This window comes from Onychostoma macrolepis, chromosome 02 (assembly GCF_012432095.1).
Source record: "Onychostoma macrolepis isolate SWU-2019 chromosome 02, ASM1243209v1, whole genome shotgun sequence".
In the NCBI taxonomy this organism is placed as follows: Eukaryota; Metazoa; Chordata; class Actinopteri; order Cypriniformes; family Cyprinidae; genus Onychostoma; species Onychostoma macrolepis.
The window spans coordinates 6,956,531-6,977,268 of NC_081156.1; the positions used below are offsets into that span (position 1 = coordinate 6,956,531).

The window sequence follows — 20,738 nt, forward strand, 5'->3', positions numbered from 1 at the left end:
ATAGAACAAATCTGCTTAACCTTTTTTATGCATGGAGAATAATTGTTTTATTGTCAAACAAAATGCCATTTTAAGGGTTAAAAGTTTTTTTTAATTTTTTTATGACTGATGGTTAAAGCTGAAAAAAATATATATACTTTTTTTTTTTTGCATGGATATTTAACTTTTTTAAATTGGTGCACAAGGGTTATAAAAGTTAATGGATTACATTACGTTTTTGTCTGTGTACTCATGATTAATTGTAGATTAATATTCAGCCTGCTATTGAATACATCCGGTCACACTTCTCACTATTAACTACAACTTTTGCCTCCATAAACTCCTAATTGGCTGCTTATTGATAGTAAGGGAGTTGTTAAATGTAGGTATAGAGTATGGTTAAGGGATCTAAAACATGATCATGCAGAATAAGACATTAATATGTGCTTTATTAGTATTAAACTGCCAATATTCTAGTAATATGCATGCTAATAAGCAACTAGTTAATAGTGAAAACTGGATCCTAAACTAAAGTGCTTTGTGAATGTTTGGTTGGCATCGAGTCAGATATGGGAGTCAAAGTGGAGTGGCAAAACACTGTTTCTTTTTATTCCAGGAAATAGTCTCTATTAATGAAATATTAAAGCTCTCAGTTGAACAAATTCTAGTACTTGTATTAAATTAAAATATTTTTAACAACAATCAAGCATGTTTTCCACAAGCTTAAGATTGTGAGAAACAAACAGCTACAATACAAAAGTGCAAAATGTAACATAAAACGTATTGAAATGAGAGGCAAATGTGAAACAGGACTCGACAAAAGAAGCAAGTTGCTGGCTAATATTCACATCAGCAACACTGAGATGATGATGAAGACCACAAACAGCTATACATAGTGAATCGTGTGCTGTACGGCTGATCTCAGTGGCTTACTGAAGCAGGCTGTGAATCTTCTGGCTGTTCGCTGGTTAGAAGTGCGGTTATACAAATGTTTTAATTGCTCATGATCTCACAGTGTCTCAAAACATACGAGTGGTGTAAAAACATAAAAACGCACCTTGACACTTACTTTCTAAACAAGCCTCGCCAAACGCACAGGCTAACACATGAGACTGATATCCGGTGTTCTTCTTCACTCATTTAAAAATGATAATAAATTAGACACTGTAAAATCAGTTTCAGGGTTGAGTGATGTGTTGCTGGGTGTGAATATGTGGCCTATCAGAGCACAGCTACACCTCCATCACAGCGGCTGGTGATCATGTTACCAATCTCTGTCCACGTGTCCAGGTGGGGGTCATAGATTTCAACCGAGTCTACAGTGACCGGCGCTGAAAAGTCCCGGCTAGAGGTCCGACCTCCCACCGCATATAACAAACCATTAACGGCCGCAACCGTTACCCCAGCGCGCGGGACGGCCATCGACGCCACCTCCACCCACTTCTCCTGGAACAACAGAGTCATATGCTGCATTAAAACCAGAAGTCAAAATGCAGCAACTAACGATTGTTTTGATAATTGATTAATCTGTTGATTATTTCTTAAAAATCTAAATATTTATTACAATTTAATAATTTAAATTAAAACGTTTTCTAAATCCTGCCCAGTTTTGTCCTCTCTTGAAACGATGTGCAATTTGAAGTCTATGAAAACAAATAGTGAATGTATCTGTGTAGGCTATGCTATACATTATGTGCAAAAAAAGGGTCAAATATATTACATTCTATAACAAAAAACAACTGACAATTTTAAATCTGAAGTTAAAATCACTAAATTAAAAATCATAAAACAAAAGCACACACTAAACAATGAACAAACACTCATCTGAACAAAGTAATTCTATCATATTTACATCAATGAACTACTTTTAATTCCCTTTATTATGGAAGCCCATTTCTGCCACAGGATAAACATTTTTTATATATCTCGCAATTGTGAGTTTATTTCTTGCAATTGCGAGTTTATAGGCTCTCTCTCAACTGACTTTATTTCTCACAATTCTAACTTTTTTCTCAGAACTGCGAGATATAAACATGATATTGCGATATGCAAAGTCACAATTATAAGAAAAAAAAATCTGAATTGCGAGATGTTAAATCGCAGTTGCGATATCATGACTTTCAATTGCAAGATATAAGCCTGCAATTCTAAAAAGAAAAGTCAGAATTGTAAAATCTCAACGAGAATTAATGTCAGAATTGTGAAAAAAAAAGTCACAATTAGTTGTTGTTTTTTTATTCTATGGCAGAAACAAGTTTCCATACTTTACTGTTACTGGTCTCATAAAAATACAATTCTTTGCGTTACATGTACAATTGTTTAATGTCTAACAAGGAATATTTTAGTAAAATGTATTAGGTCAGAATTATTGCATGCTCCGTCTGTTTGACGCACAAGACAAGCCACATTAAATAATATGCTTATGTGTTTGTTTGAATGCGTTATTCACTTCTGTAAAGTAACGTGACCAGCAGATGTTTCCAGTGCACAGACGAAATTAATCAATAATCAAATTCATCCATTTATTTTCATTATCGATTAGTTGTTGCAGCCCTATATGGATCAGACTTTATGGTGTTCTAACCTCCTCCAGGCAGTACTTCTCCACTGTGTCTAATGATCCCAGAGCCTCGTTCCAGCCTCCGACAGCGTAGATGCAGTTATTGAGGCTAGCTACACCCACGTACGCCCGTCGGGTCACCATGACAGGCAGGGCGCTCCAGCGGCGAGAGATGGGGTCATAAACCTCAGCCGAGCGCAGCTCCGTACCCTCATCACTGATGCCACCAATCACGTAGATGAAGCCTGGAACAGACGTACAACATGCTGAAGACAAGGGCCTGCCTACTTTTTTACTATTTCCACAGTGCACTAAAAGTATGCACTGGCTTGGTTATTGGTTAACATAATTTCCCCTGTAGTGCCACAGCGATGGTGTATTTTTGTAGGCAGTTCTGGGTAGTAACTGATAACATACTAACTGATTACATAAAAAGATTCCAGAAATTAGGTACTTGTAATTAGATTACAGTTACTTTTCTATAGATTACATGATTACGTATGCAGACAATGGTAGTACATTATTCATTAATTCACTTTAATCTTTATTTTCTCCCTTAAATTGTCAACTTTTTTTGATTGACTATTTTAAAAAGAGTTTAATTTATTTAATTTGATGTTTTCGCTTTTCATCAACTCACAAACTACAGTTTGGGAAACCCTGGCATACTGTAATGTTTAATACATTTCATGATGCTGATAAAGAATTGAATATATTTTCTTATCAGTAATGTCAAAAGTAATCTAAAATGTATCAAAAAGTAGTTAGAATACATTACCTAATATGTGTAATCCAATAGATTGTGTTACAAACTACAATTTCCGTCATGTAATCAGTAACAGACTACAATTTGTAATCTAGCCAGCACTGTTTGTTGGCCAAAACCCTGAAACGAGTTAGCATCTTCATGAAGTCAGTGGGGTTTTTTTAATGTGTTTTTGTTTAAATGCCTGAAATAAGGTGTGTGGTTAACACAAGATTCATTCTACAACACAAAATACATCATTGTATTTTGGCTTCAAAATTCAAATCCTTTGTGTTCATTTTTGAAGATGATCATGATGAACAAAAAATCAAACATTTGTTGGTTTCAAAATGTTCATTTTTGGGTGAGCTATTCCTTTAACAAGGTTGGGTTCTCCATGAGGACGTACGTACCTTGCAGCTCACAGCAGCCAAAATAATATCGAGGAACAGCCATGCTCCCAATAACCTCCCATTTATTTTCTTCTGGGTCATATCGTTCCATGGTCTTCCCAATTTCTGAGCCAATCCAGCCACCTGAAACCATAACCATTCAAGCCAGACATTTCATGCAAAGTAGCATATTGCCCTCAATGTGTACATTTTATCATTGCATGCATTGCCAGGGAACACATGACCTTGGAAGGAATGTTGCTAAAAGCGTTAATAAATCACATGGTGTTACACTGCGACTGAACAAAACCCTGAAGAGCGAAGGAGACTGATAGTGGCTAAACTACATGTGCATACCAAGTGCGTAAAGAGCTCCATGACAGGAACAAACTCCAACCCCACAGCGTGGATAGGTCAGAGACGCCACTGCAGCCCACTGCTTGGTCACTGGGTCATACCGCTCCGTGCAGTCAAAAATCATGGAGTCCTTTTCTCCTGTGCAATACAAGATGGCTGTATGTTTATTAGTTCCTCAATTGTAAGTCGTTTTGTATAAAAGCATCTGCTAAATGAATAAATGTACTGTAAATATAAATGTAGTGCAGCATTTGGGATGCATTTAGTGTTCTCCCAAATCAAAATATGTTGCAATGATTTTTCCAAAGGAATCCAGATAGTCTGCTATTTCTGGTGGAAATCTGAAGTGCAGATAAGTGCACACTAATATTGCTGAAAACCCCCTGCGCATTGAATGAAGATTTGATTAGAACAACAAACATGAATAAAAAAAGTGTTAAAAAAAACTGAAACAAGGTGGATGTGCAATGGTTAAGTAGAAAGGTTTAGAAATAATTTCATAATGTTCAGTTTCTTGCACAGAGCGATCGTTTCGCTTCACAAGACCAAATATATCGTCAGTAGCCACTGACTTGCATTTTATTAACTGTTTCCCTGCCACACATCTTCTGGAAGAGTACTGAATTTCTGTGACAAAACACGGTGATGAAGAAGCAGAAACCAGCGATCGCGTATGTAAGCAGATTCATATGTAAAATTCATATTCATGTGTCAAACGATTAATTGTGATTAATCGCATCCGAAAGAAAAGTTATTGTTTACATAATATATGTGTGTACTTTTTTATGTATATATAAAGACACACACATAGGTACAGCATATATTTTGAAAATATTTACATGTCTATATTTATTTTCATATAAATTATATCATATATAAATATATTTAATATATCAACAACTTATTTTTCTTAAATATATACATGCATGTGTGTGTATTTATATATACATAATAAATATACACAGTACACACTCATATATTATGTAAACAAAAACCTTTATTTTGGATGCGATTAATTGTTTGACAGTACTAAAAATAAGGCATTCATCACACATTAAACAGCATATCAAATCTGCCTAATGTTACCAAATGAAATGTCGATCCAGGAAGTGGTTTAGGTCTGTGCAAGCTTTGGATGTATGATTTGATAATTGTTCTGTATCTGATCCAGAAGTAGTCTCTTACAAAAACATGATTTTCTCAGTTTCTTGTTCAAAATGTTGCTTTTTTCATGAAACTTACCCACAGAGGCTCTGTTCTTTGCTTTGGCATCTTCCATGTTCAGATATTCATACAACAAAATATTCTGGGGGCCATTAAACTTTTGTGAAAATGATCAAAAATGCTGATGGTGGCTGGCAACTTAAAAAAAAAAAAAAAAAAACGCTGGCGGGGAAAGAGTTAATGACCAAGGACCATGGTTTCAGCTAAAAATCTTCTAAGAAAACCTGTTCTGCTGAAGAAAAAGTCACCTACATCTTGGATAGCCGAGGGTGAGTGAATTAACAGCAAATTTACATTTTTAGGTGAACTATCCCTTTAAGTCTGCAGGGTTTTTTAAATCCACTTTCTCAAGTATAAATTAGAATACTGATATTACTAGAAGTACAGATGTTTGCCTTTAAAAATTATATTTTATAGGGGTGCAGCCAAGTAGTAGTTCATTTTTTTTTGCATGGGTCCAAATATTGATATGTGGTAACACTACAGAAAATATACACACAAAAAAAAACACGCACTTACCCCCCACTACATATATCATGCCTTCCAGGACGGCCACCCCGAGTCCACTGCGGGCCTGATGCAGGGAAGACACAGTGGTCCAGTACTGACTGAACGAATCAAAACGTTCAACACAGCTCAAAGCCCGACTGTCACTCCATCGGCCGCCCTGCAGACGAGTGTAACCGCCTGAGAGACAGAAGCACAAAGATGGTCCATGGATTGGATGAACGATTAAGATGAGTATCACGTGTGCACGCTCGCAGACGAGTTCCCGTACCAATGGCATAGAGGTACTTGCGGGCTTTTCTCCGGGGCCGGGCCTTGGCCGTCTGCAGAAGGCTGAAAGGTTTGCTCTCTTTAGGGGACTTGTTGACTTCAGTGTACTCTCTCAGAAGGGTTTGCAATGCAACTCGCAAACTGAAGTCAGAAATACCTGTAGGAGAAAGTCTCGTTACCAATGTGTACACAAAAACAAACATCAGAAAACAGATCATTCCGGCTCTAAACTTTGATTAGTTGAGCCACATTATAAAATATACAATATATGTGCACCTAGACATACATTCAAATCTATATGAATACATCAAGCTGCTTACCAAACATAAACAGTCTGATTGCGCTAATGCACTTAAAGTGTTGAGAAAGTCAGACTAACAAAAATCATCTACAACAGTGTAATTGGATTACTGTACTAATTACTCTCTTTAAAAAGTATTGCATTACTTATTACTAATTACTTTCTAAATCCCATATCAAACTCGACAAGAAAAGGATAGACATGAAACTGCTCTTTTAATTCTTTCAAATAAATAATATAAAATTGCATTAATTTTACTTGAACTGACTAAAGTATTAAAAGAGAAAAATTTACATTAAAATTAGATGTTAGATGTTAAATTGTAATGATAAATCCACTATTGTTTTATAGACAATTGTTTTGTAGTTTATACAGTATTTATGCAATTTGCAATTACATCAGAAGTAACTGTAATTCAATTCCAGAAAAAATTAAGAGCAATCCCTTTAAAAGTAATTAAATTACATGAATTAGTTGCTTAGTAATGCATTATACCAACACTGTTTACAGTTTATATAACCTTAAGAACCTTTTCGTTTTGCATTACTTTAACCAATTTTTAATTGAAACTTTTATTTTCTGCCCTTATGAATTTTTATGATCATAAATTCCCTTGTAACAGTTTGAATAACCATTGTGTATGAATTTATAGTTTAACATAACCTGCATTGCCTATTTTATTTGACAGAAGAATATTTTTTCAGATTATTATTAATAATGAACGTAATTTATTGATCAATGCAGTTTGCCAAAAATCAACACTTCAAACAGCAGAACCAAAACAAAAACAGAAAACCTTTATTGTAGCTTGACAAACACTAGACTATGATATAAATAAGGCCTTATGAAATTGAAGACTTGTTCTTAGAATCATCCAAGGAAAATGTAAAAATAAATTGTTAAAGAAAGTTTTTTGAATTACAATTGTGTATGAATACATATTTCAACATAACTTGCGACGCCTGTCTATGTAACATTTCTGTAATTTATAACCTTGTCAGACTACAAGAAAGTTTATTCCCATTTTGTCCATGAATCCTGATCGGTGAGGAGCACTAAAGTGAAACACAGCATCTCTCTCACCCTCGATGTACTTGTAGAGTCTCTGTGGAGACAGCAGTGGGAAGCGCACCGGCTCCAGGACCTCCACCACATGCTTCTTCCTGTGCGGCACGTCGTGGTGCAGCCAGTCCATAGCAGCCGTGAACACCTGATACTCGTCTTCGATCCTGAGCTCCTCACTGCGGAGCAGCTTCACCAGCTGATCTTTAGACAAGCTTGAGAACTCTTCTGCGGCGCACACCTGACCCCAGACACAGGATGCAGAGGTTTTCAAAAGAAGACCAAATATTTGGAGCCCTACAAAAAAATCACTGTAGAACAAAAGTGGGCAATATTCATAACATCGAGCGCCTTCCTATACTTACTACAGGTTTATCCTGCCCGGAGTAAAAACCCTTCTGTTGTGTTGGTCAGTTTGACCTGCATTCAATTTTCAAAGTACTTGAAACACTGGTTAAACTGTTACTTTCTTTTTAAAATATTGTGATTTTTTTTGTGCATGCAAAGTTTCAACACATAAGTGTGTTTTTGAAATTGTTTATATCAGTTATGTTTGGGGTCAAATTGACCCCCACTGGTTTCAATGCAATTTGCCAAAAATCAACATTTTGTAAAACAGCAATGAGTCAGGTAAAAAACAGAAAACCTTTACAGCTACAGCTTATCAAACACTGAAATACAAGAGCTGTCTAGAAAATATCCAGCCAAGTAATATGAAAAATAGAGACATTTATCGAAGAAGATACAAGATTCAAGGAGCACTGTGCGTAGGACGATGACGCCTCAGTCCCCTTCAATGGTGATTTTAGTTTTGGGAAAAGCCAGAAGTCGCAAGGCATCAAATCTGAGCTGTAGGAGGGCTGAGTCACCCGGGTGATTTAACGTTTCACCAGAAGACTCTGCATGAGCCGTGATGCATGGGCACAATGTGTCATGATCAAGCTGCCAACAGTTGCCCACAGCTACGGCCGTTTTCATCGTTTTGCATTTCTCAAATCATTTGTATTTTTCATATTTCACGGCTGGAATCTGGATACTTTATGGGCAGCCCTCGTGTGATATGAGAAATTATGAAATTTCAGACTGAAACATAAGGCTAAAGTTTCTAAAGCTATGCCTGTTTTCACTGATGCTGCCTTCACCTGCTACCAGAACGATCGTAAATCTTAAAGTTTAAAAAAAATTGCATATGAAAGCAATGTGAAGTCGACCCCTTGAATTTGTCGAGCTCATAATCACATGTTGGACTTATATAGTTTGTGATAGCAGCTAAGTCACCATGAGACCAGCTGACGTTATTTTTAATCGCACCGAGCTCCTCATCTATGTAATTCATAAACAATCATTTATTATGCACAGTACAATCAGATGATTGACTTTTAAACCGAGTACGTTTTCTGTTAAGAGTTCACAGGCTTGTACTAATAGTGGAATGTTTATTTGTATGCCGGAGCTTGAGCACTTTAAGCTCCGCCCTCTTCTGAAAAGGGGGCTGGGAGCACCAGCTCATTTGCATTTAAAGGGACACACACAAAAACGGTGCATTTTGGCTCATACCCTAAAAGTGGCAATTTTAACAAGCTTTAAAAAATTATCTGCAGGGTATTTTGAGCCGAAACCTCACATATACACTCAGGGACATCAGAGACTAATTTTACATCTTTTAAAAAAGCAGCATAATAGGTCACCTTTAAGTTTATGAAACTTGCAGGATGGTACAAAGACCTCTTATATGTGACCCTGGACCACAAAATCAGTCTTAAGTCGCTGGGGAATATTTGTAGCAATAGCCAAAAATGCACTGTATGGATCAAAATTATAGATTTTTATTTTATGCCAAAAATCATTAGGACATTAAGTAGAGATGTTTCATGAAGATATTTTGCAAATTTCCTACTGTAAATATATGAATACTTAATTTTTGATTAGTAATATGCATTGCTAAGAACTTAATTTGGACTACTTTAAAGGCAATTTTCTCAATATTTTAATTTTTTTTTCACCCTCAGATTCCAGATTTTCAAATAGTTGTATCTCCGACAAATATTGTCCTATTCTAACAAACCATATATCAATGGAAAGCTTATTTATTCAGCTTTCAGGTGATGTATGCATCTCAATTTCGAAAAAATGACCCTTATGACCTGGTTTTGTGGTCCAGGGTCACATATGTCAAAAGATCAAGTCAAATTTGATTTCTCATATCATGACACATTTAAACTCATGAATCAGGGTTAAAAGAAACAAAAACTCAATGCTGAGAATATTTGAAACGGAGAACTTGCATCAATGAACACACCTCTAGAAAGTGAACGTGGATGTAGTCTTCAGAGAACTTTAACAGCTCCATACAGGCAATCTGCTCCAAAAAGCGAAAGATCCCCACACAGTTGGATGGGTCCATATGAGCCCGCAGGAAATCTCCACATATATCCACCACCTCACTCAACTGCAGCATGTCTGCAGCCACCATCAGCTCCTGCACAGTGTCCACCGTCACGTCAATAGAGCCTGTCGGGAGCAAAAGAAACGCTTTTTTAATATGTTTGCCATTCATACACTGGGAAGAGTTTGGGAATTGTGGAGCTTTTACATTACACTCTTATACACACTGCAAAAAAGGCTTATCTTACTTAGTATTTTTGTCTTTTTTCTAGTCAAAATATCTAAAAATTCTTTAAAAAAACTAAATTGTGCATTTTGCTTAAAATAAGTAAATTGATCTGGCAGTGGGTTAAGTAAAACGCTCTTTTTTTAAGAATATTTTACTTACCCCTCTGGCAGATAATTTTACTTGTTTTGAGCAAAATGCACTTAATACATTTTTCCCCCCTGGAAACAAGACTAAATATCTTGTTTTGTCATGTCATTTTGCTTATCTAGTAAATGCATCTTAATTTAAGAATATTTAGATTATTTTGACTAGAAACGAGTAAGACGAGCCCTTTTTTGCAGTGCACTAGACAAACTTTCATCCAAAGAAACTTACAGATATCACAGGTTCATTCCTTCTGGACACAATGGACATAAAAATGATGAAACATTTTAATATCTATTTTCAATAAAAACTCTTAAACTGATTAAAAAAATACTTTTCAACAATTTTAAGGAATTAAGCAGAGACCAATTAAAATGTGTTTCAGAGGCGGTGGCCTCTAGCATTAGGCACATAATGGTGGATCTTCACCTGATATTACAAACTTAGCCTGGAGCATCCACTGGGTGTAAATGATCTGGGTGACTACTGAATGTAGAAAATCTTTTTTCATGTAGTTTGTTTTTAATGCCTTGACTGGTTAATAGCCCGAGACAAAAGAGCACACCTCAAAGTCTCTATTATATTCTGGTCTCTCGAGTAACTCAATGTAAATAGTCAAATGATAGCACACCTCTCCTCAAGAAGTTGGATGATTTGAGGCATTGTTCACATAACTGGTTGAGTCACACCTCAATGTTTAATACGTTTTGTTAGAGGTTTGTTCATTTGAGCAATATTAAAGGAATAGTTCAACCAAAAAGGTGAATAAATTTGGTGAAAATTTACTCACCCTCAGGCCATCCAAGATGTAGATGAGTTTGTTTCTTCAGCAGAAAATATTGGTGGAGATTTATCATTACATCACTTGTTCACCAATGGATGCTCTGCAGTGAATGGGTGCCGTCAGAACGAGTCTCCAAACAGCTGATAAAAACATCACAATAATCCACACCACTCCAGTCCATCAGTTAACATCTTGAGAAGTGAAAAACTGTATGTTCATTAAGATAAACAAATCCATCACGAAGATGCTTTTAACTACACTGTTCCTTACAGCTAAAATACAAGTCCATAATCCATAATCACGCTTTCTCCAGTGAAAAAGTCATCTGGTCTGAATCAGAAGAGAAATCTGCACAGATCAAGCACCGTTTACAATTATGTTGCACTATTACGGATTATAAACAATAGTTCAAAGTTAAAATGTCTTGATGGATTTGATTCTTACAAACATGCAGCTGTTCACTACACAAGATGTTAACTGATGGACTGGAGTGGTGTGGATTATTGTTTTTATCAGCTGTTTAGACTCTCATTCTGACGGCACCCATTCACTGCAGAGCATCCATTGCTGAACAAGTGATGCAATGCTGCATTTCTCCAAATCTGATCAAGAAACATCTTAAATGAGTACATTTTCAGGAAATTTCCATTTTTGGGTGAACTGTTCCTTTAATAGTGATGCTGAACATTATCAAACACCACTAATTAACTTTTAACTCCATGGTAAAGTTTAGTGAAAAATAAAAAGCATTTACTCTCACATGGCTTCACATTAAAAACAGCTCATTTTTTAATGTAAAGCCATGTGAGAATAAAGGATTTTTATTTTTTCACTATACTTTCGAGTGCCTTGGAGTTCAAAGTTTTTTGATGAATTAAGAAATCCCGCATCCAAAGAGCACCTATTTATGAACTGTTTAACCCAGTAGCATTTTTTTGCATATTTTTGATTTATAACTTCCTACAGTGATGAACAAACACGTGTATGATACCAGCATACCAGTGTAAATAAATTCTAGGAGAATTTCAAAGACGTCAGCTTCCACTCCAACAATGCGAACCTCCTCCTCATGGGCTTCGCTCATGGCTCCAGAGAACAGAGCAGCAAAATACGGGCCGCTGGCAGCCAGCACCAGCTTATGGACCCCGAACACCCTTCCGCCTACCAGCAGGCGCACATCGCAGAAGTCAGACTGCAGGCGCATTTTGTTCATCTGAGCTAGCAGCAGCCCAGCGTGTCTGTCTGAGGAGAAGACCCCACGATCGCTCGCTGCCCCGGTCTCAGCTCCCACCGCCGAGCGCTGAGGGTGCGACAGAGATGGACCAGCGGAGGACATGATGATTCCAGCTGGACACCACAACAGTGCTCTTTCACCTAACACACACAGAAACAGACACATGTAATACTGCTAAAAATGCACTTGCTACAGCGAGCCAATCCAGTCACAGCTGACCTGAGAAGGCCTATTTAATTGCAATTCAGTTCTAAAACTGAACTGAGACAGCAAACAAGCAGATTGCAGAATTTCAATGCAAATTAGTATTTATTTAAAATTTTAGATTTGACTGCATATTATCAATTAAATCTCTTGTTTATGAACTATGCTCAAAGAAATTTTAATTGCACAAAATTATTACCATCTATATTTATAATAAATTTTTAACCCCTTTTTTGAACATAATGATATAACCATACAACCAACACATTCAAATTTGTCAAGATTCGCATTTCTGCTTAAAAGTTTACATACCCCTTGCAAATTATGCAAGATTTTAACTAAATAATAGGATAATAAACATTTCATGTTATTTTTTTATAAAGTATTGTCTGTTTACATGAAGACAATCAAGACAAAATAAAAACTGAATTCACACAAATTAACTAGTAATTCTTAATGTGTGTTGTTACCTAGATGATCATTCTTTAGTTTTCAGCATCTTCTGCATATTTAAACCATTTCCAGCAGTGACTGTATGATTTTGAGATGCATTCTTTCACATTGAGGACAACTGAGGGACTCATACACAACTATTACAAAAGCTGCAAACATTCACTGATGCTCAAGAAGGCAATAAGGTGCATTAAAAGCCCGGGGTGTAAACTTTTAAACAGGACGATGATATGTACATTTTTATTATTTTGTTTAAAGATAACTTTTTTTTTTTTTTTCAGTTAAGTACGGTCCTTGTAAGATTGTAAGATGTAAGATTTTTGTTTCACAGAAGAAAAACTCTGCAAGGGGTATGTATATAAACGTATGAGCAGAATTGTATTTGTATAAAATGACATACAAAAATGTGGTGGACATTTTGTAATGTTGCATGGCAGAATTAAACCTCATCTGAAGGCTGTAATGCTATTTAACGAAGAAGCCGGTGAGCTGCTGTGGTTTGGGCTGCTGCTGCTGCTGCAAATAGATCACAGGAACAACCTGTCGAACCTGCAACCTTTCAGTTTCCAGCCCAGGCGTTTAAGCCACCACACCTCAAATAATGAGAGTTAGCATCGCCCTGGACTCCTGCGTGAACTGCAATGTCTCCATGTTCCTGTGACAGCAGCTTGACACCCAAAACACAGCCCAGTTCAAACCACAACAAACCGTCCACACGGGATGCTCAAACCGAAACACACGCCAAAACCAAAAGCCCAGTTCAACATGCAAAACAGACATGAGCACAGCGCGATTTAGCCTACTTACATTTTAATTTGGTTGTTTTCTCTTGTGCATTTATCCAAATGATCAGGGACAGACCCACTTCCGCGTGGGCATCGAGTTTTCCTTCATCGACATCTCAGCCTGACAGACCGGACTAATCGATAAACGACCACGAACCAAACTTTAAAATTTAAATTTAAATTTAAAATGTAAAATTAAATATTCAAGTGACATGGGAAAACATATAGATGAGATTATAGGAAACTATAAAATAAAGTATTTAATAATTGTAATGCGATGTAGCCTACTGTATGTCCAGACAGAATATGGTCCTAAAAACAATATATTAACAATGATAAGATCTGTGGTACATTTTTAGAGCCTAAAGGAGTGTATTTGGCTGTAATACGAATATATATATATATATATATTTATTTATATATTTAAACATGCTCCAAGAAATTCAAATGGAGGTTTAGTAGGAGCTGCAGTTAGTATTCAAAAGTTAAAGATCTCAACAACAACAAAAAGCAAGAATAACTGACAAGATATCAGCTATATTCAGGAGAACTGATGTCTATTCAAAATATTCAAAAATATTGGACATTCTTCAACAAAGTGGAGTTAAGTTAGAGTTTTATACCGTCGTACTGCAGTTAAAGAAAATGAATATGGATAGTTTACAATCGGTGGAAATAGAGGTGATTGCAACTGAAATATGTCATTGCAGATCAGAAATTAAATTAATAATAAAGCAAAAATGGCAACATCATTGGAATAATGAAATTAAAGAAGGCATTTATATTCAATACAAAAAAAGGTAGGCTATTGAATAAATACATGAATAAGACTAGGGCGTACAAGTTTAAAAAGCATTTATTTATTATCCAACAGGGTTGTGTGAATGGTGTGGACAATAACAGTAAAACGAGTGATTTCCCACTGAATTATGTTGAAGAAAGAGAAATATCATTGTAGGAAATTAAGAAGATATGAGAAATGGAATTAGCAATTAGAAATAGTATTAAGAATATATTGAGTCCAAAAATAGAGGGAAAATATCTGCTTTGATACATTTCCTGAAAAATATGGATCTAATAGATAGGCCTACATACAGGGATTGGACAAAAATATGAACTAAAAGTAATGTGGACAAAAATGCTATGATTATCTTAAGTTGTTAGCAAGGTTTGGTGCAAGTTGTAGCTGAAATGGACGACGTGCTGTTCATCAGGAGTGTCTGTGCTAACAGCCCAATTGTTTGGTGTTTCAAGAACAAAAGTGTTTATGATTATGACTGCAGACACAAAGTATGCACAGAGCAACTGCTCAAACTTTAATCACAGACACCAGTGCTGAGGTGCCAAATAGATGTAGGTTAGTCATGATCATAAAACCCGATCTCCTGGGAAAACTAGGCTGCTGCTGGAAGAGGTGTTAGTGAGACCAGCAGAGGGTGCTCACCCTGTGGTCTGTGTGGGTCCTAACGCCCCAGTATAGTGCATTACACTGTAAAAAAGCACCGTCCTTTGGATGAGACGTTAAACTGAGGTCCTGACTCTCTGTGGTCATTAAAAATCCCAGGATGTCCTTCGAACAAGAGTAGGGGTGTAACCCTGGCATCCTGGCCAAATTTGCCCATTGGCCTCTGACCATCATGGCCTCCTAATCATCCCCATACACTGATTGGCTGCATCACTGTCTCCTCTCCACCAATCAGCTGGTGTGTGGCGAGCGTTCTGGCGCATGGCTCTATATCAGGGGTGCCCAGATCTACCTTCCTGCAGAATTCAGCTCCAACCCCAATCAAACACAACTGAACCCACTAATTAGGATCTGAAGGAGCACTTGATAATTACAGATGTGCAGTAACTAGTTACTAGTAATTTAGTTACTGTAATAATATTACTTTTTGCAGTAACTAGTAGTGTAACTAATTACTAATAAGATTTCAGTAATAATATTACAGTTACCATCCATAAAACAGCTTAGTTACTTTTGATGCCTCAACCCCGCTGATTTAAAATCTAACAATCAAATAATTCCTAGATTTATTTTCATAACTCGCACATGCATGTAGCTTGGAATATGGAAAAACTTACATTCAGCAGATAGAAATATTGCATTATATTGTTTTTGTCAGGAAAAAAGATGATCTGAACACTGTTGTGTAAGTTGTGGCTTTACTTTACTCTGGTATTACATCCCTCTGATCAGCATGTGCTACATTATATTAATATAATTTAAAATATTTTTGGAAAATTAAACAGTTTCTTACAAACTCATGTGATTTGATCAAATACATAACGCAATTTAATCGCATGTGGGTAATGGAAAAATTACTTCAAGCTACGCATGACAATTAATGAGATGAATACAACACTTCTACTTGAATGTCACTATCAATCACTATTGAGTGTTTGTAATAACTTCTGACTGTGATCCAATGTGGATTTTGGTCAAATGATGAGGCAGAAATATGTTGTTAGTAACATTGTAGAAGAATTTTATCTGGAAGATACACAGTTACAGCTTCTGTGGGGCGTGAAGAAAAAGTAATGTAACTAGTAGTGTAACTAATTACTGTTGCCAGAAAGTAAAGTAAAGTAATGTAAAAATACTACTTTTGAAAGGAGTAACTAGTAGTAAGTAATATATTACATTCTTTGAGTAACTGGCGCAACACTGCAGGTGTGTTTGATTGGGGTTGGAGCTGAACTCTGCAGGAAGGTAGATCTTCAGGAACAGGGTTGGGCTCCCCTGCTCTATATCATCCAGGTGGATGCTGCACGCTGGTGGTGGACGAGGAGATTCCCCCCTTGTATGTAAAGTGCTATATAAATGTAAGGAATTATTATTATTACAACAAATTACAGTTTATATTAAAGTAAATTTTAAATCATGTTTAATCTTTTTTGTGTGCTTTACAGTGCACTTTTTAATCTGTTGATTAACATACACTGTAAAAAAAAAAAAAAAAAAAAAAAAGCCGTAAAAATACAGTACAATATACTGTAATTATTTTAAGTAATTTTCCGTATTTGGTTTTTACAGGTGTTTTTCCGTGTTTTTTAAATTACGCTTTGCATTGTGGGAACAAGAAGCTGAGTCGATTATCGGCGCCAAAACAGTGCTAGAGCAGACGCCATTATTCACGGAGGTAGTATCGGTCAAAATTTCATTTTAAAGTTGGATTTCGGGTTTGGGGAACTGTTCTTACACTTCCGTGTTTAATTAATTTTTGTTAAATGTAACAAACTGTATCGTTAACTTAGTTGCTGTCTGGCAAATGAATGTCGGAGCCGTCATATTCAACATTTTCAGCTCACCGTCACATCTTCCTCGACGTGGAGGTAACGTTACCTGCTCGCTTTCAGTTTTATAAGTTTATTAATTTTTAATAGTTGTTAATGCGGTGTATTTGGTACTGAGCTTGTCGTAAGGTCATAAAGTATCCGGCTTATTAACTTTACTTGAGATGATGTTAAGCAGCTGTGATGGCGTTAAATCTGAGGTACAACTGTGTTTAGAGCGCTGTATACCTTCAGGGGCTTTTTTTATATTTAAAAGAGATTAAGATAACTGTTACGACTAAAGTGAAGATCTGACATAGTGGAATTCTTCAAGGATAACACACCTTTTCTGCCAAACAAGGTAGGTTTAGACTTTTTATTGTCTTGTTTATGTTAAACGCACTGCACGCTGTCTGTGAACGCGCACATGTCATGCACGCGCAGAGACTCCCGCTTCAGAGAGCGCGCCAGGAGCGCATCGAGTTCTCTCTCGCCTGAAAGTAGTCCCCAGCTATATTATAACTAGTTACCTAGCTGGGGACTACTTTCAGGCGCTGCGTAATATCACTGCGCCTGCTGCGGCCATGTTACGGCAGCAAAGTTCCTTGATTATTACGCCGGAATGAGAGTATAGTTCCTAGCCAAATCGGCCTAGAAAATCGCAACTTTTCATTTTCCGCCGGTCTTACTACACGATATAACTACAGAAGAGTCAAGTTTTAAATAGGACAAATATCGAAACTATTTTTGAACGCGATGCTACTGGTCTAATCGGATTCAATGATCTATGTTAAGCTATGCTAAAAGTGCTATCGCCAGACCCGGAGATCGGCTGAATGGATTCAAAAACGGTAAAACTCAACTGATTAACTCTGGGGGAGTTGGAGAATGAGCCTATTTCCAAAAAAAGTGGAGTGTTCCTTTAACTAATGTAAAGAGTTAGACAGGGGTGGGCAAACTTTTTGACTCGTGGGCCACATCAAGTTTTCTGCACCAAGTGAGGGGCTGCATTATATGTTTGACAAATTAAGCTTTGATTTTTTTTTTTTTAATTATTAAATTAAAACACAGTACAGTAGTATACATACTGTACAGTAGTATGTATATTCTGCCTTTATGAGCACTTTATGACATTTTAAGTTGCATTGAGGTACAAGTCGATTGATGTATAAGACACATTTTATCATTTCATTCATAAATGTAAAATAAACTAAACGTTTACAAACATTAGACACGTGTATTTATATTCCCTTCACTCCAAAAAAATCCTTTAAATTTAGTAGTGTTAATAACAGAAAACGGATTGAAAATAAGTAAAAAACATTCACTATAAACATAAACGCCCTGTATGTAGGCCTATCTATTAGATCCATATTTTTCAGGAAATGTATCAAAGCAGATATTTTCCCTCTATTTTTGGACTCAATATATTCTTAATACTATTTCTAATTGCTAATTCCATTTCTCATATCTTCTTCATTTCCTACAATGATATTTCTCTTTCTTCAACATAATTCAGTGGGGAATCCTGTTGGATAATACAGTGGGGCAAAAAAGTATTTAGTCAGCCACCAATTGTGCAAGTTCTCCCACTTAAAAAGATGAGAGGCCTGTAATTTTCATCATAGGTATACCTCAACTATGAGAGACAAAATGAGAAAAAAAAAAAAAAACCACATTGTAGGAATTTATTTGCAAATTATGGTGGAAAATAAGTATTTGGTCAATGACAAAATTTCATCTCAATACTTTGTTACATACCCTTTGTTGGCAATGACAGAGGTCAAACGTTTTCTGTAAGTCTTCACAAGGTTTTCACACACTGTTGCTGGTATTTTGGCCCATTCCTCCATGCAGATCTGCTCTAGAACAGTAATGTTTTGGGGCTGTCGCTGGGCAACTTTCAACTCCCTCCAAAGATTTTCGATGGGGTTGAGATCTGGAGACTGGCTAGGCCACTCCAGGACCTTGAAATGCTTCTTACGAAGCCACTCCTTCGTTGCCCGGGCGGTGTGTTTGGGATCATTGTCATGCTGAAAGACCCAGCCACGTTTCATCGTCAATGCCCTTGCTGATGGAAGGTGGTTTTCACTCAAAATCTCACGATACATGGCCCCATTCATTCTTTCGTTTACACGGATCAGTCGTCCTGGTCCCTTTGCAGAAAAACAGCCCCAAAGCATGATGTTTCCACCCCCATGCTTCACAGTAGGTATGGTGTTCTTTGGATGCAACTCAGCATTCTTTGAGTTTTTAACCAAAAAGTTCTATTTTGGTTTCATCTGACCATATGACATTCTCCCAGTCCTCTTCTGGATCATCCAAATGCTCTCTAGCAAACTTCAGACGGGCCGGACATGTACTGGCTTAAGCAGGGGGACACGTCTGGCACTGCAGGATTTGAGTCCCTGGCGGCGCAGTGTGTTACTGATGGTAGCCTTTGTTACTTTGGTCCCAGCTCTCTGCAGGTCATTCACTAGGTCCCCGCGTGTGGTTCTGGGATTTTTGCTCACAGTTCTTGTGATCATTTTGACCCCACGGGGTGAGATCTTGCGTGAAGCCCCAGATCGAGGGAGATTATCAGTGGTCTTGTATGTCTTCCATTTTCTAATAATTGCTCCCACAGTTGATTTCTTCACACCAAGCTGCTTACCTATTGCAGATTCAGTCTTCCCAGCCTGGTGCAGGTCTACAATTTTGTGTCTGGTGTCCTTTGACAGCTCTTTGGTCTTGGCCATGGTGGAGTTTGGAGTTGGACTGTTTGAGGTTGTGGACAGGTGTCTTTTATACTGATAACAAGTTCAAACAGATGCCATTAATACAGGTAACGAGTGGAGGACAGAGGAGCCTCTTAAAGAAGAAGTTACAGGTCTGTGAGAGCCAGAAATCTTGCTTGTTTGTAGGTGACCAAATACTTATTTTACAGAGGAATTTACCAATTAATTCTTTAAAAATCCTACAATGTGATTTTCTGGATTTTTTTCCCTCATTTTGTTTCTCATAGTTGAGGTATACCTATGGTGAAAATTACAGGCCTCTCTCATCTTTTTAAGTGGGAGAACTTGCACAATTGGTGGCTGACTAAATACTTTTTTGCCCCACTGTATATAAACTATAATAAAATAACACTGGTTACTTGTTTGCTTAATAAACAAATAATAATAATAAAAACACTACAAATAATCAGGCCACAAGTTTCCAAGAACTGTTTAGCTCAAATAAATAAATACATAAATAGAATCTTGTTGTAAATTTTTCCAAGTTATGTTGTATTTAATGATATGAATCCTAAGTCTATATTTATTTTATAAAGAAAAGCTGCAGTAGGATTCTTATGAAATTACAGATTTCATCAGTTTTTGGGCCTGTTTAAGCTAATCTGCGTTTACTCACTCCTGCACACTTGTTACAGGCTGTCCTTGCATGATGTAATTGCTGCTCTTCACACACTGACACACACACACACAAAGCTTTTAAGCCCGTCCATAGTGCTGACGCGGAGAGCGAGAGCTAATCCCAACACCCATCTCACGTCCAACCTGTTACAACGTCCCACCTAATACCACACAGACTTCCCTTCTGGACAATCTGTTGTTCTGAATTACTACCAATAAATCCTGCCAGTGTCACCCATTTAACACTGCGTTATTCTCAACAAACAGTGCCATTAGTGATGAAAATCAAAAGGATTTTTTTTTTTTTTTTTTTTTATGAATGAATGAATGAATGAAGAGGTCTTTGTTGAACTTTCAATAAATTCTGTTCAGGGTTATTACAATTAACTTATACTAAAGCCATAAAAAGTATTTAATTAAAATAAAATATTTTAACTGAAATAATTTTTTTAATG

General features: G+C 36.7%; 1 protein-coding gene across 1 annotated transcript; it reads right to left on the bottom strand.

Moving 5' to 3' along the window:
* Nucleotides 1-561: 561 nt before the first annotated feature.
* ipp (intracisternal A particle-promoted polypeptide) lies at nucleotides 562-13,756 on the bottom strand. Its single transcript, XM_058765236.1, has 10 exons — nucleotides 13,638-13,756; nucleotides 11,939-12,313; nucleotides 9,697-9,908; nucleotides 7,419-7,638; nucleotides 6,036-6,191; nucleotides 5,777-5,944; nucleotides 4,034-4,171; nucleotides 3,698-3,820; nucleotides 2,564-2,784; nucleotides 562-1,425 (listed from the first exon to the last, which is right to left on the bottom strand). The coding sequence occupies exons 2-10, from the start codon at nucleotides 12,273-12,275 to the stop codon at nucleotides 1,201-1,203; spliced, it is 1,800 nt and encodes a 599-aa protein (XP_058621219.1). The 5' UTR covers nucleotides 12,276-12,313; nucleotides 13,638-13,756; the 3' UTR covers nucleotides 562-1,200.
* Nucleotides 13,757-20,738: the final 6,982 nt, after the last annotated feature.

Bases quoted from the DNA above. Each gene is read 5' to 3' on its own strand.
- ipp (XM_058765236.1), bottom strand. From the start codon at position 12,275: ATGTCCTCCGCTGGTCCATCTCTGTCGCACCCTCAGCGCTCGGCGGTG. The intron at 9,909-11,938 runs GTATGCTGGTAT...TGCTCCCGACAG, and splicing joins CCTAGAATTTATTTACACTG to GCTCTATTGACGTGACGGTG. The intron at 3,821-4,033 runs GTATGCACATGT...TTATGGTTTCAG, and splicing joins TGGAGCTCTTTACGCACTTG to GTGGCTGGATTGGCTCAGAA.